The sequence below is a fragment of the Triturus cristatus genome, chromosome 7 (assembly GCF_964204655.1).
Source record: "Triturus cristatus chromosome 7, aTriCri1.1, whole genome shotgun sequence".
Taxonomy (NCBI): domain Eukaryota; kingdom Metazoa; phylum Chordata; class Amphibia; order Caudata; family Salamandridae; genus Triturus; species Triturus cristatus.
The window spans coordinates 150,532,904-150,559,804 of record NC_140590.1 but is presented as its reverse complement, the minus strand read 5'-3'; the positions used below and the strand labels follow the sequence as shown (position 1 = coordinate 150,559,804).

Below are 26,901 nucleotides of genomic sequence, written 5' to 3'. Positions count from 1 at the left end.
AAAACGGAGGAGGTGAAAGGAAAAGTTTAGGCAAGGCCACCCTAAGGATGCTAGGTCTAACATTGTTCCCCACAGCTGAATGTAGGGAGATCTAACCAACCTCTAGGGAGTTCTCATCACTAATGCAGAAAAACCTAAGTAGACCATCAGCATTGGCGTGGTCTACCCCTATTCACTGATCACCCTGAAGTCCATATCCTGTAGGGAAATGGAACACCTCAAAGGTTTTGGATTCTCACCCTCATTTACATGAGCATACTGAGGGGCCAGTGGTCAGTCTGAATCAGGAAGTGAGTGCTCCACAGGTATGGCCTCAACTTCTTCAGTACCCCGACCACAGCAAAAGTTTCTCTTTCTATAGCACTCCATCAGTATTCAGGGGGGAGGGAATCTTCTGGAGATCAAGCCTACAGGTTGGCCTAGGCCCTCTTCATTAAGTTGTGAAAGTACTGCCCCTTTTCCATGTTCTTAGGCACCTGTTTGAATGATAAAATCCTGGGAGAAGTCAGGGGGCTTGAGCACAGGCGCTGTGCACGTGGCTTGCTTTAAGGAGTCATATGCAGTTTGGCATGCCTCTGTCCAACTCACATTTCTGGGCTACTTCTTTGAAGTCAGCTCTGTCTAGGGGCAACAATTGTGCCATATCCCCTTGACAAACCTCCTGTAGTACCCAGAGAGGCTCAAGAATGCTCTGATCTCAGTCTGTTATTTGGGGGTCTCCCACGCCATGATAGTTTCCATTTTGCATCTTACCCCTGCCTACCAGGTGTTCCAAGTACTCCACTGACCCTTTCCCTATCCAGCACCTACTGGCCTTGGTAGTTAGTCCTGCTTGTTGCAAAGCCTGAAGCACTTCCTGGTGGTGAAAAAGTGGTCCTTCAGCTGCTACTGAAGACAGCTATGTCATCCAGCTAGGCAGCACTGGAGGCCTCCATACCAGAACGTACCTGGTTCACCAGCCTTTGGAAGGTAGCATTGGCATTTTTTAGTCCAAAGGCCATCACTCTAAACTGATAGTGGCCCTCTAGAGTGGAGAAGGCTGACCTCTCCTTTGCTCCTTCTGTTATGGCGATCTGCCAGCCCCCTGATGTAAGATCAAAGTTACTTAAGTGCTAGGCAGTCCTTAATCTGTTAATAGCTCAGCCAGGGGGATGTATGATAATCTGTCTTTGTTACTGAGTTTAGCTCTCTGTAATCCACACCGAACCTGAGTTCAGGTATGGTACCCGTTGGGGCAGCTTTTGGTACCAGTACTACGGACTGGGCCAGGGCCTACTGGAGGGTTCTATCATGCCCAATTCCAGCATTTTGGAAATGTGTTCCTTAATGGTGGTCCTCACCATATCAGACAACCAATAAGAATAATTCCTGACAGAGAGGTTGTCTCCTGTGTCCACATCATAGGTGCACAGGTGGGTAGTCTCAGAGATAAGGTAAAATAGAGAAGAATACTGTCCCAACACTTGATGGAAGCCCCTCTGCTGTTCAGGAGTCAGACTGGAGGAGAGAATCACTCCCTCCACAAATCCATCCTTCTCCTCGGAGTCTAAGAGGTCAGGGAGAAGTGCCATCTCCTCTCCCTCTTCTCCATCTGTCTCTTCTCTGTCTGTCACCAACAGCATGGTAAGCTCAGATCTCTCAAAGTGGGGTTTGAGGCGATTGACATGCATCACCCTGTGGGTTTACATAGGGGTCTTGAGGTCCACCAGGAACGTAGCCTCACCCTTTCTCTAAATCACCTCATAAGGCCCAGTCCAACGGTCCTGGAGGGCCCTGGGTTCCATAGGATCCATAGCCCATACTTTCTGCCCAGGCTGAATGTCCACAGTGGTAGGGTTTTGGTCATACGACTCTTTCATTACAGCTGGGCTGGCTTATAAGTTGTCTGAAGCTTGCTCCTACAAATTAGCCATTTGGTTCCTGAAGGCCAGCATGTAGCTCAATACATCCTGGGGAACCATCCTGGCAGCTTGCTCCCACCACTACTTGACCAAACCCAGAGGTTCTCTGACTGGGTGTCCAAGCAGAAGTTAAAAGGGGCTGAATCTCATTCCCTTCTTTAGCTTCTCTCTGTATGCAAAGAGAAGGAATGGAAAGAGGATATCCCACTTATTCCTGAAGGCCTCAGGTAGGGCTCTGAACATGCCTTTCAGGGTCTTTTTGAATGTCTCAACAAGCCCATTTGATTGTGGATGGTAGGGAGTGGGGAATTTGTTGGTTTCCCCACACTCCTTCTACACTGATTGCATGTAATTGTAAGCAGACATGCAGTTTGTGCCCCTGTCAGACACAACATTCTTGAGGAAACCCACTGAAGTAAAAATCCCCATCAGAGCCTTTGACACTGCGGATTAAGTCATTGTCCTCCAAGGGATTCCCTCTGGGTACCTCGTGGCATGATCTACCAAGACCAGGCTAAACCTCATGTCCTCAAGGGTGGGACATTCCTTCTGTGCCATACAGAACTCTTCCTTGGTGGGACCTCCTTCCACATGCCATCTGCAAGCTCTGACAGGTCAACAAAGGGAGCAATGTCCTCCTCACTAGGCTTCAGGTTGCCAAAGCAAGGGCCACATGCGCATAACTGGGAAAACACTCAGGACTGGCTTCCCATGCCCTCTTCTTTTCCCGTTCTTAGCAGCTGTTTGGGCCATTTTTCCAGACTCCACCGTTTTTTTACTCCTATCCTGAGCTGCCATGGACCTTGTCATTGCACATATCTAATCAGGAAACCCCAACATCTCCACATGAGCCTTGAGCTCCAATTGCTCCATGTAGTGTGCTCAGGGCCATTAGCAAGCAAACAGTCCACAGGCATGGCAGGGTTTAATGCAACTTTCAGAAGACCAGAACACCCCGCTCAACTAGAACAAGGACCACTTGATAGTGAACCTCTATGTTGTCAGTCACCACAACCTGGTGAAATGTATTGGGAATCACCTGCTCTGGGGACATCAGCTGACTCCTTACTATAGTCATTCCACAACTGTACCCCTCAGATCCTCAACACCGTGACCATTGATGGTAGCCCATTGCCTATAATTTGCAGTATACTATTTGGTGGCACATGGATTTTAGGAAGTATCTCCTGGTACCCAGGGACACAAGGGTAACCTCACTAAACTCCCCAAACCCCCATTAACTGGGACAAACTCCACCCTCACCACTACACTCCTGGAACCTTTCCTCCAGGGGGAGGTGTGCTTTTGGACCCTGGGCATCCCCCTTGTAGTGTCCATACTCTTAGCCCTTGATGGGCTTGGGCTGCTGAGTCGTGTCTGGGTAGCTTTTCTTCTGGTGGTCAGGTTGGGATTAAGAACCAGACCCTGTCCCCTGAGAGTTGTTTTGGGGCCTTTAGAGAACCCTGTCTTTTTATCTCCTCCTCTCCTTCTTCTAGTGGGAACCCTGACCACCCTTTTGGGAGACCGCCCCATATACTTTCTTGGACACGTTGGTGCTGACCCAGATGTCCGCCTTCTTGGCAAGCTGACTGGGTCAGAAAGCTTACTATCAACCAGTTGTTGGGGTAGCAATGGAATACAAATATCAATCATATGCTCCTTTAGAAACAAGTTGCACAGCCTTAGATAATCATCAACTTTGCTGCTCCTCACCCACTCCTTCAGTGCCTTATTGGCATAATCCAATAATTCCACCCATGTCTGTGTGGAGAGTTTGTAGCTGGCCCTGAACCTTTGCCTATACTTTTCATTAGTCAACCCAAACTTGCTGACTAATATGGCTTTAACAGCAGTGTAGCTTGTTTAGGAGTGTTGGCTGCTCGTAAATATATATATACATATACCAGTTAAAATAAAAATAAAATATATATATAATAACTTAAAATATTAAAATATTTTTAATCTTTTACAATTACATTTGACAATACATTAACAAGCAACAGTAGAGAAAATGTTGGATAGCTGGGAGGTAAAATTTCTATTCCCACTCCAGGGAGTGCAACAGTAGGGAAAGTGTTGGATAGCAGAGGGGAATAGTTTACTATTTCCACTCCAGCAAGTACAATAGTACGGAACGTGTTGAATAGCGTAGGGGAATAATTTACTATTCCCACTTCAGGGAGTGCAACATTAAGGAAAGTGGTGGCTAGCGTAGGGGTAAATATTAATATTTCCACTCCAGGGATAGCAATAGTAGGGAAAGTGTTGGATAGCATAGGGGTACAAATTACTATTCCCACTCCAGAGAGTGCAACAGTGGGGAAGTGTTGGATAGCGGAGTGGATAAAATTACTATTCCCACTCCAGCGAGTGCAACAGTAGGGAAAGTGTTGGATAGCAGAGGGGAATAACTTACTATTTCCACTCCAGCGAGTACAACAGTAAAGAAAGTGTTGGATAGCGGAAGGGAATAATTTACTATTCTCACTGCAGCAGGTAGAACTGTAGGGAAAGTGTTGGATAGCGGAGTGGAATAATTTGCTATTCCCACTCCAAAGAGTGCCACAGTAGGGAAAGTGATGAATAGTGGAGGGGTAACAATTAATATTCCCACTCCAGCAAGTGCAACAGTAGGGAAAGTTTTGGATAGCAGAGGGGAATAACTTACTATTTCCACTCCAGCGAGTACAACAGTAAAGAAAGTGTTGGATAGCGGAAGGGAATAATTTACTATTCTCACTGCAGCAGGTAGAACAGTAGGGAAAGTGTTGGATAGCGGAGGGGAATAATTTACTATTCCCACTGCAGGTAGTGCAACAGTAGGGAAAGTCTTGGATAGCAGAGGGGATAAAATGTACTGTTCGCACTCCAGAGAGTGCAACAGTAGTGAAAGTGTTATATAGCGGAGTGGATAAAATTACTATTCCAACTCCAGCAAATGCTACAGTAGGGAAAGTGTCGGATAGCAAAGGGGAATAATTTACTATTCCCACTCCAGGGAGTACAACAGTAAGGAAAGTGAAGAATAGCGGAGGGGAATAATTAACTATTCCCACTCCAGGGAGTGCAACAGTAGGGAAAGTTTTGGATAGTGAAGGCAGAATAATTTACTATTCCCTCACAAGCGAGTACAACAGTAATGAAAGTGTTGGATAGCGGAGGGGATAAAATTCCTATTCCCACTACAGCAAGTGCAACAGTAGGGAAAGTTTGTTGATAATGGAGAGGAATAATTTACTATTCACACTCCAGTGAGTGCAACAGTAGGGAAAGTATTGGATTGCATAGGGGAATCATTTACTATTCCCACTCAAGCAAAATATTTAAAATTAATTAACAAACAATTTTTCTTTTTTTTTACCTCCTACCATATTCCCCAATAAATGACACAACCAATATTTTAAAACATAACACTATTAACATTATTAATTAATAAAACATTTAAAAAAATATATTAAAAGTAAATTACTTCCCAGCCTACTCCCCTATCAACCCACAACCCACTCCTAAAAAATGACACAAATAACATAATGAATAATTAATTAATAATTATTAATAACCAATTAATAAATAATAAACAATACAGAATGTATCACAATTAACAGTATAACATTTAAATACATAAATATCAAATAATTAACCCCTTCGGCGCTCATGACTGAACGGTTCCGTCATGAGCGTCGGTTGAGCTGTGCTCATGACGGAACCGTTCCGTCATGACCACGCCCGCGCAAGCAGCGCTCAGCACAGCGGGGGAATCCGCCCCGCATGGAAGGGGTTAAGAATATAAATTAATTAACTATAATTAAATTACTTCCCACCCTATTCCCCTATAAACCCAAAACCCGCTCCTAAAAATATAACACAATTAAGATATTTACCAATTAATTATTAATAATCAACAACCAATTACTAACTAATTAATAATAAATGTATTACCACAATTAATAATATAAAATATTAAATACATAGATATTAATTGATAAAAAATATTAATTAATTCATTATAATTGAAATACTTCCCACCCTATTCTCTTATATACCCACAACCCATTCCTAAAAAAATAACACAATTAAGATATTTACCAAATAATTATTAATAATTAACAACAAATTAATAACTAATTAATAACTATTTAATTACCACAATTGACAATATTAAATATTAAATACATAAATAATATTTAATCAAATTAATTAATTATAATTAAATTACTTCCCACCCTATTCCCCTATAAACCCCCAAGCCGCTATGGAACAAAAACGCAAAATGTAATTAAAATAAATTAATAACTTCTAAAAATTATTATTAAATGTATTAAAATTAAATTACTTCCCACCCTATTCCCCTATAAACCCACAACCCAATAAGGAACTAAAACGCAAAAAATGTACTTAAAAATTATTAATAACTTCTAAAAATGTAACACATACATGTAAAATGCACACTAAAATACATAACACTAAATCAAACAACGATATTTTTAACAACGATTTTTTTAACAACGATATTAATTACTTCGATATTTTGAAAAATGATATTACTTACCTTCAACTTGATATTCTTGACAATGACTCGATATTACTGCTACTCGATATTTCCAACTCGATATTATGTCTGTTCACTGTGTGATGACATTTGAGTCGTCGTGGCTGATCTGATTTTGTGCAGCCACTGGAGCCTTTTCGCTTCTTGATGACCTTTGAATTGTGCGGAACGCACCCAGTGCCTTCTGTGGTGTCGCTTTAAGGACCAACGGCTCTGTAAGCACAACCCCACTGCTATCACTTGGGTCACTTGGCCTGCTGCTGAGGTTATATGGCTCTCTTTATCCAGGTTCAGGTAAGTAAAATTGTACTCTGTATTTGACTATTCTCTCTGTTAGCACTTCTTTGCACCTGGCTATCACTGCTTTTAGAGCTTTTCTGTACCTGGTTGTCGCTGCCATTAGAGTTTCTCTGTACCTGGTTGCCCCTGCCTTTAGTATTATCGTTCCATATGGCTTATGGCTCTGTGCTGTGTTGTGACATAGACCCTCTTTCACGGCCTTACTAGCAGGTTTCTGGCTGATAATACACAATTTTCTATGTAAGCCTTCGTCTTCTTCGAAAGCTTGGCACTGGCTGGAGTAGCGCTTTGACTCTACATACACCTACCATCAATCTTCACTTCGACTGAGGCGTGTGTGGCATGCACTAGTCGTTTACTGGACCGCGGCAAACTCTCTGGGAGAGCACTGTTGATTCTTCGGGATCGCCAGTTGTAGCGTCCTCCCCAGCCTCGGAGTATGCAAAAGATTACACCTCACACAAAGCTTGGTATTATACGTCTTTAGTCCTCAGCGTGTAACTGTTGACTGAACCTTCTACATCATGAATTCTATCAACCAATCCGAGGCACTTACTTTGCTGTTCTACGGAGCCGGTCAGGAACCAAAAGGGTCCCGTCAACTCTAACTGTCAAGACACTACAGGTTTAGGCCGATTAAAGGGGTTAGTTTGGCAGGTCGAATAGGTAGTTTTAAAATGACTTTCTAGGCTGCACTGGCAGGTTTTCACTTGGTCACTGTAGTGGTGGTACAATCAGTGCTTCATTCAACTAGTAGATTTAACTTACCGGCCCTGAATACACAGAGTAGTATATACTATGGACTTTCAGGTAACTTAAATGTGGCAATCAGGTAGTAGTCAAATGCACAGATACATTAGGGGTGAGAAAACATTCACTGGGTGCTGTACGTCATCGCAGAAGTATTCAGAGTCAGTAAACCAGCACTACACCCAGCAAAAAGTGGGGCAGTAAATAATGGGGGGTGATTCTGCAAAAAGAGCCTTTCTACACCTGCTATTATAGCGACCTGCTGCCACCACTGCCAGTATTTCCTAGTTGTGTGAAAGGACCTTAGTCAGTACCAATGAAAAGAGGAGGGCACTTGATATGCCCCTTCAGACCACAAAGTTATGTTCTGGATTTCGGTCCATTGTCAAAGGCCCTCAGCAGACATGCATGATTCTAGTCTGTGAAGAGACACAATCTACACACCCCTTTCAGCCATGCAAGGAATATTTCCACCACAATACATATTTTTTCTGATTCAACACAAACATCCCTAAATCAGTTGCATGGACCCTACACGAATTTGTGCTTTCGAAATTGTACAGTTTTGGCTGCTAGTAAAATAGATTTCTACATGAGATCAGATATGCCAACTCCCTGCCTGATGCATATCACACACCATAACTTAGTTTCTGGCTCTTGTTTGTTCTCAAGCTCTCTTAATTAGCAATTCTTTCTGTAGATGGTTGCTTGTGTCATAGCACCACTCATACTAGAAGGCAGCAGCAAGTTGCCCAATTCATAAAGCTATGTAGGACTTAAATCTGTTTACGGGTGATAAAGTTCCATTTACATCTGCCTGGTATTCATACCCGGCCCAAGCTAAACTTGATGAGGTCATCTAATACAGCAACTTTTTCAGTTCCTATAGCGCCAAGACACCTAACGGCATTAGTTGCGCTTCACAAATTATATATAAATAAAATAAATCAATAAAAGGATGTGTATGGGCAGAATCGTAGCTATTACTTGTTCAGCAGGTCATGTGGCACCAGGGCCAGAGGCTTTAGGGTCCCAGTAAACCCCAATTAAGGCTTCTTTTTCCTACCCAAGTAGTGAATGAGGGCCTGTTTTACTTGCTTGCAGCAGGACACACACCATCCTAGGTACGCTACTGTGTAAGTGTGTAAATCTACACCTTTTTGTGAATAATTTCCATGATCTGAGCTAGGGATCAAGTCCTGCAAAATTTCTGTTTCAAACATTCCAGTTTTCACTCTTGCCGGCTGCAGAACACTTACCTGAGACTTGAATGGAAACGTACTTCTTGTACCTCCTTTCAATTATTGGGTAATAGTGATCACCATCTTTTTTAGTCATGTTGTTTATCTGTAGGGTGCAGTTATGATCTTCCAAATCACCAACGAGAAGAGCGCGTCCTTTATACTCAGGTAAAATGTTTGTTGGATCCTCGTTGTGAACCACGTGGTACCAGCCATAGTCGTACCGAGACCAGGTGAATGCCAGAGGTCTATCCAATCTAAGAATTGAACCGGTGAACGTGCAGGGGATCACCACGCAGGAGCCCTCGAGCGCTGTGATCTCACCTGGCACAGAGAATGACCACTGCATGTGGACCAGCTGGCAAAAAATCACTACAAAAGGAAGAAGAGAGAATGTAGCTGTGGTTAGCTCACCATATTATACTACAACACTCACACACATGTGCAATGAGACTGCTCACTGTTGGCATCAGCTTTCAGTTCAAACAAGCATTGGCAAAGCCAATTGGTGTCGCCCATGCAAGATGTATTGGCTTAGTCAATGTTTTTTTACCCACAGATTGTATGAGCAACTGGCAGGAAAAACCAACCCCCACAGACCGTGTGAGCACACAGTTAGGAAAAAGCATCCACAAATAGTGTGCGTTGACCATGGGAATAAAGCACAAACACACACGCATGAACTATGTAAGCCAACGGAGAGGAAAAGCAGAGACTAACAAATAGTATGAACCCACAGACAGAACGCAGGGACACCAAGAGTTAATGTAGCCCACGAAGCAGACACCCAGATATATAAATCAAGCTCACAGACATGCACAACCTCCTCTGTTAAACGTGTCTGCTTCTAATAACTTTTTGTATATGGTGCCTAATGCTGTACTTCTAGGATTATCAGAGCTAAAAATAACACATTCTGCGCATTACCCAATTTATTCTACTTAGTTTGCCTAGCTCAAGAGGAAAGAATGCCAAGTGCTCTCTCCAGGGAACTTTTTTAAGTTTGATTTTATTAAAGAAGAAACACAAAAAGGAAGAAACAGCAATATTATGATATAACGAAACCTATTTTACGGAACTGAATAGATAAAGTAGAAATATATGATAGTACAATTCTCACACTGTAAACAAAAAATAAAATGCATCATATAAAGAAAAGGGGAAAAGAGGAAAAGGGGAGATAAGGCAAAATGCAATTACTGTAGAACCATTGAAGATAACAGGCATTCTATATAAATAAGTAGGGTTGTAAGCATAACAATAGATGAGATAAAAATAGGAAAAACGAATAATAAGCATTCAATAATGAGAGACTAACTAATCATCTGAAAATGAGGAGGTAAAGGGAGAAATGAAGGTGTTTTCATCTGATCTGTTCTTAGACGTAACATTTAAAGAGACAGTAAGGGATAAATAAGTTGTCAGAGGGAGCCATAGAAGTTCCCCTTTAATTGCTAGAGATATGGGGGAGACATAATTAGTATCCAGAGGATTGTGAAAACAGACTTCATTCCACCAAGATCTGAAAGTGACATTATCAACTTGTTTCCAATTATTAAATTAAATGCAATAGCTAGCAGTAAATCTAAAAGCTTAAAACTCAGTGGTGATTAAGGTCATTGGGAGGAGAGAGTACCAAGGAAAATATGCATGTAAGATAAAGGGATTTGGACTCTAAAAAGTATTTGAATTTTGGACCAAACTAGTTTCCAAAATTGTTGAATTGGAGGACATTCAAACAACATATGTTTTAAATCAGCAGTCGGATACAGGCAGGATCAGCAAATAGGGGGTGTTTCTGATGAGAAAGATGCCAAAGACATTGGGGAAAATAGTACTCGACGATAAATGAAAAAAAGGGTTCTAATGGTGTTTGCAGCCCGAGAGGTTTTATGAATTTTAGACCATACTTTATCCCAAGTAGTAAATGGCCATTCTTGTGAAAAATCCTTTTGCCATGCCAGTTGAACCATTGTTTTGTGTCTGTCTGGGGGAAGGCGCAAAGATTTATATATAGTAGATGCTGAGGGAGAATTGTCCAATATTGAGAATAAGTTTCTATAGAAAATAGGAAGATTTTTAGTGCTAGGTAGATTTTTGAGATATTGAATGAGAGAAGGATATAGGAGAGTGTATTGTGATCTAGAAGATGGAGGTAGGGAAAATTAAGCTTGGAGATCAGAAAAAGTAAGGGGTTGGTTATCGGATATAAGCTGGGAAATCCAACGTAAACCTCTAGAATGCCAAGATTTCCAGTATATAGAACGATTAAGAATTCGTAATGATTTATTATGCCAAATAGGTTGTTTATGAAGAGAACTATTAGAGGAGTATGATGAAGATAGTATAGGGACCAAAAGTTTACGAGAATGGGAAATGATGGGAGAACTGAGAGAAGCAATGTTGGAAGTGAAAGTTAATATCTCCTGAAAGTCAAAAGGAGCAATAAAGGAGTTCTCAATTTTTAACCAAAGTGGTGGATATAAAGGAAGATCTGCAGAAATCCATCGAGTAGCTTGTTTTAAAGAAAAAGTGGTATGGTATGTTTTAAAGTCAGGAAACCTACGACCTCCATTAGGTCTATCCTTTTTTAAAGAGGACAAGGCTATACAAGAAGATTTACCCTTCCATAAGAATTTTATTAAAGTAGAATCAATTTTCTTAAAGTAATATTCAGGGATTCGAATAGGAATCATGGAAATGATCTATAATACGTGAGGAGAGAGCATCATCTTAATTGAGTTGAGACGCCCCTACCACGATAAAAAGAGGGGGTGCCAGCGAGTAATAGAGTCATTCAATTTTTTTATAATATAATCAAAATTTAGTTTTAACATATCAGATAATAAAGGAGTGAACCATAAACCCAGATATTTGATTTTATGTGGTTGCCAAGAGAAACCGGTATGCTCAAAAAGAGGCTTTTGACATAGGCCATTTAAGTGTAGAATTTCGCATTTGTCAGCGTTAAGGTGATAACCAGAGACCTTAGAGAAAACAGTTACCTGTTGAAAAAAAGGAGTAAGAGAGGATTCGGGATTAGAACAGTATAAAAGAATATCGTCAGCATAAAATGACATTTTAACCTGGTGGGAACCAAAATGAAAACCAGCAATACGATCATCCTGTCTGATTTTAGTTAAAAAGGGTTCCAAAGCTATAACAAATAATAAAGGAGATAAGGGACAACCCTGTCACACTCCTCTATGCAGTGAGAAATAGACAGAAGTCATACCGTTGACAAATATTGAAGCTTGGAGACCTTAGTATAATATAGAAATTAAAAGCAATTAATTAAGAAGGAAAACCAGCCCATTTTAAAGCATGAAACATAAAATCCCAACGAATCCTATCAAAGGCCTTGTCAGCATCTAAGGTAATCGCAGCAATAGGGTGTTCCAAGGAAGAAGCTTTGCTTAAAACATTAAAAAGAACTTGTGAGTTGTCAGATGCAAGTCTCACTTTAACGAAACCTGATTGCTCAGGGACAATGAGATCGGGTAGAATAGGATCAATACAAAGTGCTAGAATCTTTGCAAAAATCATATAATCTGTGTTGACCAAAGAAAATGGCCGATAGTTCTTACAAAGAGAATGATCCTTATCGTCCTTAGGAATTAAGCAAATCAATGCCTCCTGAAAGGTGCCCCGGGAATAACCATTCACAGAAAAAGATTGAAAATGAAGTAAAAGATTTGGTAATAGGATTTTCGCAAATCGATTGTGAAATTCAATGGTGAAGCCATCAGGGCCAGGTGCTTCCCCCCCGACACAATACCGAAACAGAATGACAAATGTCTGCTAAAGTAACATCAGTTTCCAAAGACCCAAAATCAATGTGACTTGATGGAGGAGAGGGAATGGATTGAAAATAGGAAAGAAAAACAGACTGTTCTGTTGGTGTTTCAGGAGTGCATAAGTCCTTATAAAATGATACAAATTCATTTAAAATGTCTTTATCTTTGAAGATAGCAGGACCTTGTAGAGACTCTATTTTTGTTCTTTCTTTTCTCACTTTTAAATTATTGGCCAGTTATTTCCCCATTTTGTTTTGACCCCCGTAATAGTGAGAACTACTTTTCAATGAGTAATTAGAAGCAGCATCAGTAGATAGTTTATTAAAGGTAAGTTTAGTGTGAATGAGATTTGTCAAAGAGGACTCATTGTTCGAATGATAATAAGTACATTCTAATTGTTTAATTTTATTAAGTAATTGAATAGATTGGGTTTCTTCAGATTTTTTCTTTTGTGAAACAAAATTTATGATAAAAACTCTGGCAGCAGACTTAAAGGAATCCCATACCATAACAAAGGGAGAATCTGGGGTATTGTTGATAGTAAAAAGCTCAGAGGCAAAGGAATTGAATCTTTGACAAAAAATAGGATCAAGGAGTTGGGAATTATTAAAACGCCATCTTCCTGGATGAGGAGAAAAAGGACGTAGGTCAATATCTACGAGTACAGGGGCATGGTCTGAGATTAAGATAGAACCAATTTGAGATTGAATGGCATGTTGAGCTAGGGATCTACTCAGGAAAAGATAATCAATACGGGATTGTGAGTGATATGGGTCCGAATAAAAGCTTTACTCTCTAAGGTCAGGGTGACATAGTCTCCAAATGTCCACCAACACTGTACGGCGAAATGTGAAGTAAATTGTGAGTGCATTTTAGAGGGAAGGAACTTAATTCTGGAATGTCTATCTAAAATAGGATAAAAAACTTAATTACAATCACCACCAAATATAATGTAATCATCATCATAGGTAATTAATTTCTCAGATACATTAGTCCAAAAAACCTTATCGCCCAAAATAGGGGCATATTCTTATCTATAAGAAGTTTAACAATAACCCAGCGACCCTCAGTATCAGCTTCTTGTTGAACAATGGAAACATCAGTTTTTTGTGACATAAAATCAAGACTCCGTTTTTCTTACCCATTGCCAGAGAATTATACACATGTCCCACCCAACATCTCTTCAGTTTTGATGCTTCATCTTCAGTAATATGAGATTCTTGGAGTAAAGCAATATCTGTTTTTAGTTTAGCTAGGTGAGAAAGCACCCGTTGCCTTTTAATAGGATTGTTTAATCCTTTAATATTCCAGTTAGTGACCTTAAATGTAACTTAATAAGACAAGTATGAACAGGCATTATGCTTACAGAAACAGAAATTAAAATTTATAGAAAATATGTAAGAAAGGAAGAAGGAAAGGAAAGGGTAATTGTTGTAGAAAAAAGGACACGAGCGATGAAAGAGGTGGATAAGAAAAGTAAAAAAAGTAAACATGTCGGAGAAAACAAAAAGAAAAGGAAGAAGGTAAAGAACAAAGAGACAGTACAAGTCATACAAAAGTTGAATGAAAAACATACCTACAGATACAAAACAAATGGGGAGTGACTACACCAGAAGATGGCGATGACAGCAGTGAAGCTCCACTGAAATCCAGAGGGACCACAATCAAAAACGTCTCCAGGGAACTTGTGACCTTAAGGTCCCTTTAGTAGTCAGCAGCAAGCTTAAACTCACTGAGCCACCCAAGATGCTTTGAAAGTGTTCTGTCAGTCAGGGTGCATGTAGTAGCCACCCAGAGAAAGAAGAGCCAAGCTCATGGGTCATCACCTCACCCTAAAGGCTGTTAATCAGGATTGGACAGGCAGTAACGGGAATCAGGCGTTTCTCTGGGAGGCTGGAAGGGTAGGGGTGGTTTTCTAGAGGTAGGGGTCAGTTTTGCAGCAGTACTGAATTATTGGTCCCCAGTAACACAAGCAGCAAGCTAGCATTTCCATCCTCCTGGGGCCAGAAAATGCTTACCCAGGGGCTCGTCTGAGGAAATTTCCAGGGCAGCTTTGGATTCCCAGTTCCGCCCTGCTAGTGCTGAGCAGAAACACTGCACACAAACGTGGTCCCCGGCCCCAACAATTACCAGAGAAGTAACCTCACCTCAGCATCGTGACATAACGTGTACAAACTTTTACACGTATTACAGACTGAAACAGAGAGCTGACAGCGCCCAGCCCTGAAAATGTACTTACAAGAGACCTTTTCCCCCTTAACTGAAGTGGTCACAATAAACTTTGGGGCATAGTTACAAGGCCTTATCGCAAACACAACGTCACTTTTAGTGACGTTGTGTTGGCAATATGGGCTTTGCCTTAGTTACAAGGCAGGGTTAAGCGACTTAATGTGCTTAACACTGCCTTGTAAATAAGGCCCCCTTTCACACTACACTTAGGGGCCAATTCCGAATGCGGCCATAAAACGTACCAACTGACACGGACCGGCGCCGTACGACCTGTGCAATACGATGCAATGCATGTGAATTACAACTGACACATACGGAATACAAGCCGTACGACCGAGCTGTAGGGAAACCAGTGATTCGGCCGATTCGCACTGACCGACACGCACCAGGAATGAACCCGACCAACACATACCCGCGATGTCCGACCCGCGCAGTACAATGCAATGCGTGTAAAACCAGACCGACTCGCACGGAGTCCAAGCCGCATGACCGACACGCACAAAAAACAGGGACCTGAAGCAATAGAGATCTCCGCGACCGACGCGTATGAAACACAGAAGAAAGTCAGTGTGAAAGACCCGGAGAAGCCCGCACGAGCCAACATCAGCGTCCGTCTCGGTCAGAAGAACTTCTCCTTCATGCCTAAAAAACCCAAAGGAAAAAATACCAAAAAAAGGATCAAACAAGCAATGACAAAGTCAATAAATATAAAAAAAAAACTTGGAACAAAGACGCACCCACAACTCCACCTATATAAAGGCCACAAATCACTACCATGATCCTTTGCAAATTCAAGAGAACAGCCAGCAGAGAACACCATCAGACAGCAACCACAGACACACTCACAACTCACCCATCACACAACCTTCACACCATTAGCACCTCTCCAAAAGCACTCACACATACACCTAGCAAAACTGACACTCACCCACCCTCACTTGCACCCTCACACACACATCACTCACCACCACCACCACCCATCACCATGCCCCCAAAGAAGAATCCAAAGTTCACAAATAGTGAGTTAGAAGTCCTGGTAGATGAAATCATCAGATTAGAGCCACATTTGTTTGGTACATTGGTCCAAAAGACACCCATGTCACAGAAAACAAAGATGTGGGCGAGGATTGTGGACAAGGTGAAACCACAAGCACCCGTGTTGCGCACAAAGGATGACATCCAGAACAGGTGGTATGATGTGCGCAGGAGGGTCAAGAAGCTCATCGAGATGGATCACGCCTTGAGTCAGCGCACTGGTGGTGGCCCTCCTTCTAAACCAGTATACTTCAGGTCCTGGGAGGAGAAGGTGCGGGACATCCTACCACCAGAGAGCGTCCATGGTCTATCAGACATACCAGAGCCTGGTGAGTACACTACCAATATACTCAATATTGTGTGGCAATACACACACATCACTGTCAAGGGGACAGTGAAACCATGCACCGTTAGCAAAGCCACAGTAAACAATAGATAATCATCCCAAGATGTGTATGCTAGTCAGACAAACACAATACCTGCCATCTCATAGTGACTTGTAACTGTGTCATGACATGTACAAACCTACCAACAAATAGAGCAAGGCAGTGGCATAAATTTAAATAAACACTGTCAGACATTTTGCCACCACAAACACACTACCTCACAGTGCAGCTGACTGACAGGAAGGAATAGTGGGTATGCTGGTGAAGTGAGTGTATCCAAAAGCATGATGGGGTTGTAGTCACAGATAATGCTCCCCTCCCAATTGGCCCATCAAGACCTCTCTGAACCATGCTCACATCACAGGGAGTGGAAAATAACTGACAAGATGGCTGACACTGGTTCCTGCTGTGGGGAGCACAAGGCCCTGGTAGGGGTTGTGCTCAAATCAGAAGCAGGACACCACTGCCTGACACCCTGAAAGCCAACTTGCATGCCCTGCAACGTAAGCACGTTTCATGGTGGGATGTCTGACTGGGTGGGAAGGAGGACTGACAGCTCTGACCATACTTACCAGCATGTTTCAACACACACACCCCTCAACACAAACTCCACACAACTCACCTGGGATAATGCATTGACTCACACTGTAGTGAAATATCACCCAAAGATACACCACTCTGGGTTCTGCTGTGTGAAGTACAGGGGCCTCTTTGGACTTGTAGCCAAACAAACACCAGGACTGAACAGTCAGCCATCTTGCCATTGCTGTCACACTCCCTCACAGGGAAGCAGAGTCAAAACGAAGGAAGTATGGGCATTCTGGGAAGGGGTGTACCCAAGAGCATGATGGGAGTTGCAGTCACAGACAATCCCCACCCACCTACATGGCCCAGCAAGCTCACACTGAACCATGCTCCCCTCACAGGGAGTTGAAATGGACTGACAAGATGACTGACACTGGGCTCTGTTTTGGGGAGCACAAGGCCCTGTTGGGAACTGGGCACCAACAAACACCAGGACTGCACAGTCAGCCATCGTGCCATTGCTGTCACACTCCCTCACAGGGAAGCAGAGTCAAAAGGAAGGAAGTATGGGCATGCTGGGAAGGGGGGTGTAGCCAAGAGCATGATGGGAGTTGCAGTCACAGACAATCCCCACCCACCTACATGGCCCAGTAAGCTCACACTGCACCATGCTCACCTCACAGGGAGTTGAAATGGACTGACAAGATGTCTGACACTGGGCTCTGTTGTGGGGAGCACAAGGCCATGCTGGGAAGTGGGCACCAACAAACAACAGGACTGCACTGACTGATATCCTGAAAGTTAACCTGCACCCACTGCAATGGTAGCACACTTCATGATGAGATAACGGGCCTGGGGGAGAAGGAGGTCCTGACTTGAAAACAAATAACACCGATGCTGGCCATACACACACCTTCTCTGCTAAAACACATTGCACACGTGGTACCAGTCACTCACAGAGTAAATGCCCGGGCAAGATGGCTGACACATGGGCCTGATAAATGATGTGGCTGCAAATCACACACATGCACTGGCCAACCCAAACACGTTCGCACACACAGCCATTGCAACCGTATGTTCAAACTCACTGTATGGGGATGCAGTGTCCAGGGGTGCACCCTGGCCTGGCTGGTGAGGTGTGTCTTGCAGATGACAAGTGTGGAGATCCATATATAGTACATTGCACAAAACACCCAGGAACTCACAAATACATCATTGACAGGGGACATCTGACAGTGAATGGAATCGACACACCAATATAACTGACACCGTAGAATGGTCTCATTCACACTAGGTGCTGTTGTGAGCTGAATTCCACTCCTACATCATTCTAAAACATATGCATCTTTCACACAACACACCACTCACTGTAATAGACACTGTAGACACAAGGTCTAACCTGGACTGCATTGGAGGAGACATGCTACTCACAGCATCAAAACTGCAACACACACAACACTGGCTATCACTGTCATGAGCATGGAAAAGCCAGAGAGCTGCCTTGCCCAATCCATATCACCATGGAGAACATTGACAAGTCAAATCACATATGCATGTACAAAAGCACCAGACTCATTAGCTACGGTGACATCATCACTTGTATGAAATCAGATAGGAACTAGGAACACAGGAAAAAAGCACTTTCTCCCAAGAAATCACAGGCATACCGGACTGTGACCATGTGGTACCAACACACCAATGTGATGCACAAAGATTAGCAAAAACTGCTACCACACATGCCCCAATCTTACAATATACCCTAAGTGGAATTGCACATATGTGCTCGTTAAAGGTCAAATGTGGACAGGGATGACACACCTGTGTCAGCCACGTGATGGCTCTTGAGTAGCAATGGCCATGTACAGTCAAATCTATACATGAGCTGGTCATGCAGACACTTCGCCATGCACATTGAAATGCTTCATGTTGGCTGGACAATGTGCTACAACAATATCAATCTCTGTCCGTGACAACGTTGGACAATGCAGTGTACCAGCACGCATCCTGACGTACAGTTGCAAATATCATGTATGTGAACCATTGATGCCTGTAGAAACATAACTTACATTTTGTGTGTCTTCCAAACACATGTGGTGCTGGGGACACACAGCAGCAAATGAAGAGGAGTCCCTGTCCCAGACTCCAGTGGACCCTCAGCTCTCTGGTGTGGAACAGTCTCTGTCCTCTTTGGATGATGAAGAACTACCTGGCACCTCTGGTGTGAGTCATCATGCAGCACCAGCAGCACAAACATCTGCACCCCCTGCACCCACGCCTTCAACATCTGGCAACAGACAGAACACCCCCACCAACACGAAGAGACTAACGATACAGAATTCCGACAGCACAGGAACACAGGTCACCCAGGAAGCTACGGACAACACCACCAGTAACAACACCCAAGGGGGCCCAGGGTCACCTCTGCATGCCACCACAGGTCCTGCCGTGTGGCTAGGGGCGGTGGGAGGGGTGGTAGGCAGAGGTCACGGCTTGCAGAGGGGTCTCGACTGCATGATGACCCCCAACTGGCACGCATCGTAGATGCGTACCAGGATTGCACCGGAGGATTCAGCCAGGTAGTGGGGATCCTCAAGTACATTAAACAGGAGCAAGCTGCCCATCATGCTCGCATGGAGTCCAAGTGGGATGCACTTACTCCGGTGCATAGGGACATACTGACATGCCTACACTAGATAAGCACCAACATGTCCACACCTCCCTGTGTGCCCACAACATCTGTTGCCGCTAGATCGGCTAATGCCACAGGGAGGGAGGATGACTCTGGTGGAGAGTCCTCTGCACTTCAGACGCCTGCACCTGAGGATCTCCCCCGAAGAAGAAGAGGGGTCGTACGAAGAAGGACAAGACAGACACAGATGGCCATGCACATCCCCCAGGGACACAAAACCTGTTCTGGAAAATGTTCTATTTGTGCAAACCGTTCACCTTGTCGTATATAACCCAACTCGCCAACATGACATGGAGGGTTTATGTTGGTCTAATGTAGCAGATGACTGCTCAAACAGCAACAGAGCAGCCCCAACACATTTCAGGCTAACTCAATACATTGACATAACAACCCTGTAAACTCACATTCTGGTGAAGAAGTTGTTGATGAGCTTTGTGCAGACATCACCCTCATCATCATCATCACTGGCTTCGTGGCTCAGACCTGGATCCTCCACAGGTGGCGGATGTAGGTCATCGTCATCCTGGATGAGAGGCAACTTCTTCCGCACTGCCATGTTGTGTAGCATGCAGCATACAAGGATAATTTTGCACACCTTTGCTGGGTCATATTGGAGGGCCTCTCCGGTCTTGTCCAGGCAGCGGAAGCGGCTTTTCAGGAGACCAAAAATCTGCTCAATCACCCTCCTGGTCCGACCATGTGCCTCATTGTAGCGCATCTTGGCTGGTGTCACAGGGTTCCTGAGGGGTGTCAGCAACCATGGCATGTTGGGGTATCCGGAGTCACCTACATACAAACAATTGAACAATTAGCTGAGTTTTGAAAGAGGGTGGAATACAACATTGCCAAACACACCGAATGGTAAACATTCAGTACACACGACAAGCCAGGCACGCTGGTTTGGCATCTGTGAAATTATCGTTGCAATGCGACTACTCCTCATGATGTAGGCATTGTGCGAAGAACCGGGAAAACATGCACACACATGTGTGATACACATGTCCGCTAGACATACCACCAGAGCATTGATGGAGTGGAAATGTTTCCTTTTCCGGTATGTCTGCTCATGTGCCCGTGGTGGTACCAGGGCCACATGTGTACCATCAATAGATCCGATGACGTTCGGCATCCTCCCCAGTGTATAAAAAGCAGCCTTTATGTCAGTGAGTTGACCTGGGCTAGGAAACTTGATGTATAGGTCAAGGAAATGCAACATCCCCTCCAAGACATCACATAGCACACGGCTGAACATAGTTTGCGACATACCACCAGCAGTAGCCTCAGTGTACTGGAAGGTACCGGTAGCAAAGAAGTTCAGGGCTGCCATCACCTTCACCTCTGGGGTCAGTGCTGTTGGATATGTCTGGCCAGGTAGCAGATGTGGCGCCAACTGCTCCGCCAACTCCTCAATCAGTGGCCTGGTGAAGCGGTACCATCGGATGCAGTCGCGTTCCTGCATGGTTTCAAGGTCTGGGAACGGTCTATGGACAGCTGGTGCCCTGCAGTACAGAGGTGAACAAAGGAAGATTGTCGATTCATCCACCCATGTGGCTTTGACCAAGCAAAATATCACATGATACATCATGACAACACACAATGTGCTGAGGTGTGTGCTGTTGGGTATGGACACCTATGTCACCTAAATGCCCATCATCTCAGATCTCAAGTCCACATGTCTACAATTAGTTACATGTAGTGCAATGGCCAATCATTAGGCTGTGTCACAGTACCTATGTACTGCTGTCACGTTCCAAACACACACCACAGTGACAAGTGAGGACTGATGTCTCCCAGGCATCACAGATCTTTGACAGGCAGATACCCAGGATCCCTGTATTGCCATGTGGACACTGGCATGACATGGCGTATCATGTACACACCACAAAACAACCATGAGTCCCACAGGTAGTGGCCCCTGTTGTCTCTGTAGGCCATACATGGACGTCTCTGAGACACATACACAACATCAATGTTGATGCACAAACCACATGGATGTGGAGACTGTCTCCCATTGGGCACATGGGATCAGACACATCTGAGACACAACATGCACACAGACTGTGGGTGTACATCAGAATTGTGGCTATGGGTCTCACTGTGACGTACATACCATCCCACCCAGGACTCAGGGTGTATGTGATATGTCCTAAACATATCCAACCTGCAACTGTGTCCATGACTCATGCCCATAACTGTACAGTTGCACATCACAGTGGTAATGTGCACAACACACAAAGGATTCTGTCCCCATGAACCCATGCACAGCCTGGGAGTGGCTGCACCAAAGTTCCACACAACAAACCAAATGTTGCCCCCCTGCACACACAGGTAATGCAGCCTTACGTGTCATGGGATACAGTGTTGCACATTCTGTGGTGTGGTAGGTGTGCACCTGAGTCCCTGGCAAGTAATTTGTGTGGAATCTGTTAAGAAGTCACACCAATGTCAACCGACGTGGGTGACTCCTACAGAGACGCATTGCACAGTTCTGGACCGAGCCATGCGCACGCCTTGGCCATTGACTGCAATGTGAACTGATGCAGGTAACTTTTATGCATACACATCGTGCAGGCATGGACTGAGCCGTGCGCACGCCTTGGCCATTGACTGCAATGTGAACCGATACGGGTGACTATTATGCATACGCGTCATGCAGGCATGGACCAAGCCGTGCACACGCCTTGGCCATTGACTGCAATGAGAACCGATGTGGGTGACTATTATGCATACGCGTCGTGCAGGCATGGACCGAGCCATGCGCACGTCTTGGCCATTGACTGCAATGTGAACTGATGCTGGTGACTTTTATGCATGCGCGTCGTGCAGGCATGGACCAAGCCGTGCGCAGGCCTTGGCCATTGAATCGTATGGAGACGGGTGCGTGTGGATTTTCAAACTACGCGTTGTACAGTTAGTTGACCGAGCTGTGCGCACTCATTGGCTATGGACTGTCATGGAGACAGACGCGGATTCAAAACTTGTAAGAGTCGTGTTGGAAGGCGTTCCCCGGGGAGGCTACGGAATGCGTTCCCGACCACCCGGAGGCCCACCTTTCCCAGAGTTAGGCCGAGCAAGAGCGGGGAGGCCCTTCCTGGAAGGGTCTCGTACCTAGGATCGCATACGCTGCGCTTACTCTCTCTTCGGATAGAGGGACACCACACAGTAATTCGTTGTAAGACAATATGCTTTTATCGGTAGTTGTTAGGGATCTTTATGATCCGGCAGGCAGGTGCTGAATTAATGCCACAAGCGGCAGCGATCTCGGGATGAGGGAAAAGGGGTAGCGGGACAGTCTTTGAATCAGTGTCTCTGCGAGGTATCCGGCGCACAGCTCTCAATCCTCGAGCTGAGGGGATGTTGCTTCTCTCGGCAATTTCTGCCGTTTCTCTTGGACGAGCGGGCCGCGAGTCACTCAGCAGGCACCGGAGGTTCGTAGTTCGGGGAGCCGCGACGGCGTCAGCAGGGCTCAGATGGTTCAGAGTTCGGGGAGCCGCGACAGCGTCCGCAGGGCTCAGATGGTTCAGAGTTCGGGGAGCCGCGACAGCGTCAGCAGGGCTCAGATGGTTCAGAGTTCGGGGAGCCGCGACAGCGTCAGCAGGGCTCAGATGGTTCAGAGTTCGGGTAGCGTTCTTCGGTTCGGGGAGCGATCGAGCCGCGACCAGGTCAGCAGGCTCTCGTCAGTCCAGGTCTTCTCTGCTCTCGTCCCTTCAGCACCCCTTGTTATACTCCCCCTCCTCTTTGAAGTCCGGAGTCCTCGCGGAGAGGGGTCTGGTGCCTGGGGGGCGGTGTGTCGGGGTTTCCTTTCGCTCGGCCCTTTGATCTGTTCAGGTGGGTCCAGGAGGGACTCCAGACACCCAGCGGCCGAGGCGCCTGCTCCCCGGGGGCCTGGGGGTCGATCGAAACCTCCCTCGGGGGAGAGACCAGAGGTGTGACAGGATCGGCGCCTCTCGGTCTGGTTTGGGGGAATTTCGCTCTCCCTCGGCCGGGCATGCGTTTTGGGGATCTGGTCGGCCCTCGGGATGTTGGCCCACGGGAGCCGGAAGGCTGTATCAACGAGGTTCGGCGTGGTTGCAGGGTAACTTTCTGGTCGGGAGGGCCCACGCCACGAGGCCGGTCTCACAAGTCGTGCTCTCGAAATTCAGTTGCCTGCCTACAACAATGTTGCAATTTCTAGGGTGTCATGAAGGTGAAAATTTAAACGATGCGGAAGATGTGTACTAGTCGTACAATTCCATGGATTGGCCAGATTCATAGGATGCAACTGTGTTGGACCTATCACTTAGGACACATGGCACAGATTCTGCCTCTGCAGCACAGATATAAGGCTGGCTGGCCCCCAGGGAGCTCACTTGCCTGCACTACATGCTACTGGACCACATCTCTGCTACCACTGCTGCTGTCTCTGCATCCTCTGGCTACTACTATGGCACATACTCTGGAGAGAGCCCCAGCCTTCACTGAGGAGTAGAACCAGGCCCTGCTGGACGGGCTTCTTCCACAGTACTGCAAGCTGTATGGGAATCCAGGGGAGCAGGTGAGTGTGCAGTCCACTACCTTCCTAATTGTGCATGTTGTCTGACTAGCAGTACTAACAGCGTGTATACCAGTGGCAAGCGTACTCACTGAGTACTTCTAACCCCCAACATGTGTAGGTACATGTGATGAACAGGTGTTCTGCAGCAAAAGTGCATTTGTGCAAGCTTTAACTTCCCAGGCAATATTAACATGTCAGACATACAGGGCAATTGTCCATTTCCATGGGTGCACTACCTGTGTACCTCATTTACCTTTGTGATGACTACATGTATATCCAACTGTGTGCAGCACAAATATGTGGCATGTGTGGTAATGGCCTTTTCACTTTGTCATCCTCACAGTTTGATGCCCACCAGAAGCACTAGATCTGGCTGACTATCGCCCGGGCGGTTAGATCAGTGGGGGTCTACAAGCGCCGGATCCGCAACTGCCAGAAGAGGTGGCAGGACCTTGGGGGCTGGACCTGGAGGATCGCAAGGGTCCAGCTGAAGCTGTTGCCTCCTCGCAGGAGGGACGGACACTGGACCCCGACCTCCCACATGCTCAGGATTCTGGCGGTGGTCTTCCCGGACCTGGATGGTCAGCTGAAGGCCAGACAGCAGCAAGGAGGGGGTAAGTCAATGCCTAATCTGTGAACTATGTATGACATGTTATTTGCAGTCTTTAGGCCTGGTTACATGTCCACATTACGTCGGTCTTGTAGTCCAGGACTCATGTCCCTCAATTGTGTAATGCACCCTCCTCATCTGATCCACAGGTGTGGCCCCTACAGTCTGGGGCTTGTTAAACTAGGGCACTGTGTCCCTGCAGTCAGCTATGCTTAAGGTTCCGGACAGCATCTGTTACAGGGACTCTGTTGTGTGTTTCGTGGGTGGGTCAATTGTTTACACAATGCCTGAGATCTGATATGTGATCTGTGTGTGCCCTTGATATGTGTTCCAATTGCTGGTCTGATGCGCCACATGTGCCTGGGGTATTTCAAACACACCCATGCAGCAGGTGACTCCACATTTTGGGCCTCAGGAGTATGTATATCAAGTGTGTCACACTTGCTTAGCCATCTGCCTACTGTCCAGGGCTATATACTGTTTCACGTAGACCTGGGCAGTCATGCCTACTCCAGGGCATTTAAAAACACTCTGTACTCCCACTCCTGTGTATCAACTTACAGATTGTGCTTAGTGACATGTGCCTTCAGGTGTTTGCCTCTGGGTCATTGTGGTGTGGCTTAAGTTTCAGGACATCTGGGGTTTTCATGAGTTTGAGGGTCAGCAGGACATCTGAGATGTGACCATAGGAGACAAGAACTGTGTGACATATAGGTGTGTGATCACTTGACAGTGCACAATAGTGTATGCAACTGTGAAGTTCAGGCAGCTGTGTTTAATGCACAGCAGACTGTGAGTGCTCATGTTCAGGGAGTTGTGTTCGCAGTCACTCATATGTCTGATTTGTATGATGTGGGGTCATCTGAGTCCAGGATATGTTGTTTGCAGGGGATGGACAAGTGCACTTGTCAGCTGCAGAGTTTGCTTTACCCATGACCTATGATTATGACACAGTACATACTGTTGTTGTCTGGATGCCCTGCTCCTGTGAAAGGAGACAGTGATGACTGACTTTCCAGGCATGCCTGTGCCATGACATTTGACTTGCTATGAAGGATCCTGCATTGGAGTCAAATGCGCTCCATGCACCCCATTGTGGAATTGACTATCAGGATATGAGGACATCATAGTGTGTGTTGCTGGCATGCATCACAAGCATGTGAAATGAGACTCTGTCCATCCCTTCATCCTGACACCTGTACTGAGTCAGTGGCAAGAGATGTGATGTGTGTATAGTGACAAACTTCTACATGTTCACTTGCATGTCCAACAACTGTTTAGGTGGTACATGTCTGCACATTGGGGTATTAGCATCCAACATGCAACAGACATATGGGTGCAAGTCCATGAGGGATATGAGTGCCATGGTTGATGGTCAGACTGACAATTGGCTTATTCTAAACAGTGTGAGCACTTTGAGAAGTGTTCAGATGATGATGCCAGGGCTTGCCCTGTGATGTGCTGTACTCACTGTGGTGTGTGCGGTCAGTGCAGGTGACTGATGATGTTCTGTTTTTCCTAATTCTATTCAGATACATCCACAGCCACAGGAGGGGACAGCGCCACGGACTAGGAGGAGCCGCAGAGCCAGACTGGTACAGAAAGCGAGGAGTTGGAGGGACCCAGTGGCACAGAGGGCGAGTGGAGCCACCCTGAGGAGTCCTCAGCACCATCCACCCCAGCTTAGGACCACAGCAGCTCGGAGGATGACTCCCTTGTGGAGGCGGGTGTCGGCAGCCAACAAACCCCAGCTAGTGAGGCTGTCCCCGCCACCATCACGACCATCACCACCCTCCCATCGGCTCCCATCCCAGAGGTCCATGCAGGCTCCCGTGTTCGGGAGCATGTCTCCTTTGTGCCAGACACCGCACCCCTTGCCCCTGTATCCCCTGCTGCCCTGAGTGTGGAGTCTGTGGACTTGCTTCGACAGATCCATGTAGGGCAGACTTCAATGCTGAGTGTCCTCCATGCACACACCAGTCTGTTGACACAACTGGTGTCGTTCATGGAGGGCATGTCATCGGGCATGTCTGCCCTACAGAGGTCCAATCAGTCCATGGCCTTCTCCCTGACGGCAGCAGTGTCCCTCCTCCAACAGTCCCTCACCCCTCCTACCCCTGCCTCATCCACAATTCCTAGCACCCTATCTGTCCCAAGCACACACACACACCAACACATTCACCCAAATCCACAGACACAGGCAGCACACAAACACCCAAACCAAGGACTATACGTGCACGCAAGCAACCTCAGGGGACTGATACCACACTCACAGGGGATGGTTTGCAAACACACACACAGGCATCCACAACCACTCCGCAGTCCTCTGATACCTCTCCCTTCAAGACCCCTTCC

At 45.5% G+C, this 26,901-nt stretch overlaps 1 protein-coding gene across 2 annotated transcripts in view; it reads right to left on the bottom strand.

Annotated features, from left to right (window-relative positions):
* LOC146809074 (B-cell receptor CD22-like) overlaps window positions 1–26,901 on the bottom strand; it is a 594,248-nt gene that overhangs the window by 420,047 nt on the left and 147,300 nt on the right. Inside the window, exon 3 of one of the 2 annotated variants that reach the window (XM_085615880.1) lies at window positions 8,760–9,113. The exons of the other annotated variant lie outside the window; for it this stretch is intronic. Coding sequence (XP_085472006.1) covers window positions 8,760–9,113 — 354 coding nt within the window. The remainder of the gene's footprint in view (window positions 1–8,759; window positions 9,114–26,901) is intronic. 2 annotated transcript variants of the gene reach the window in all.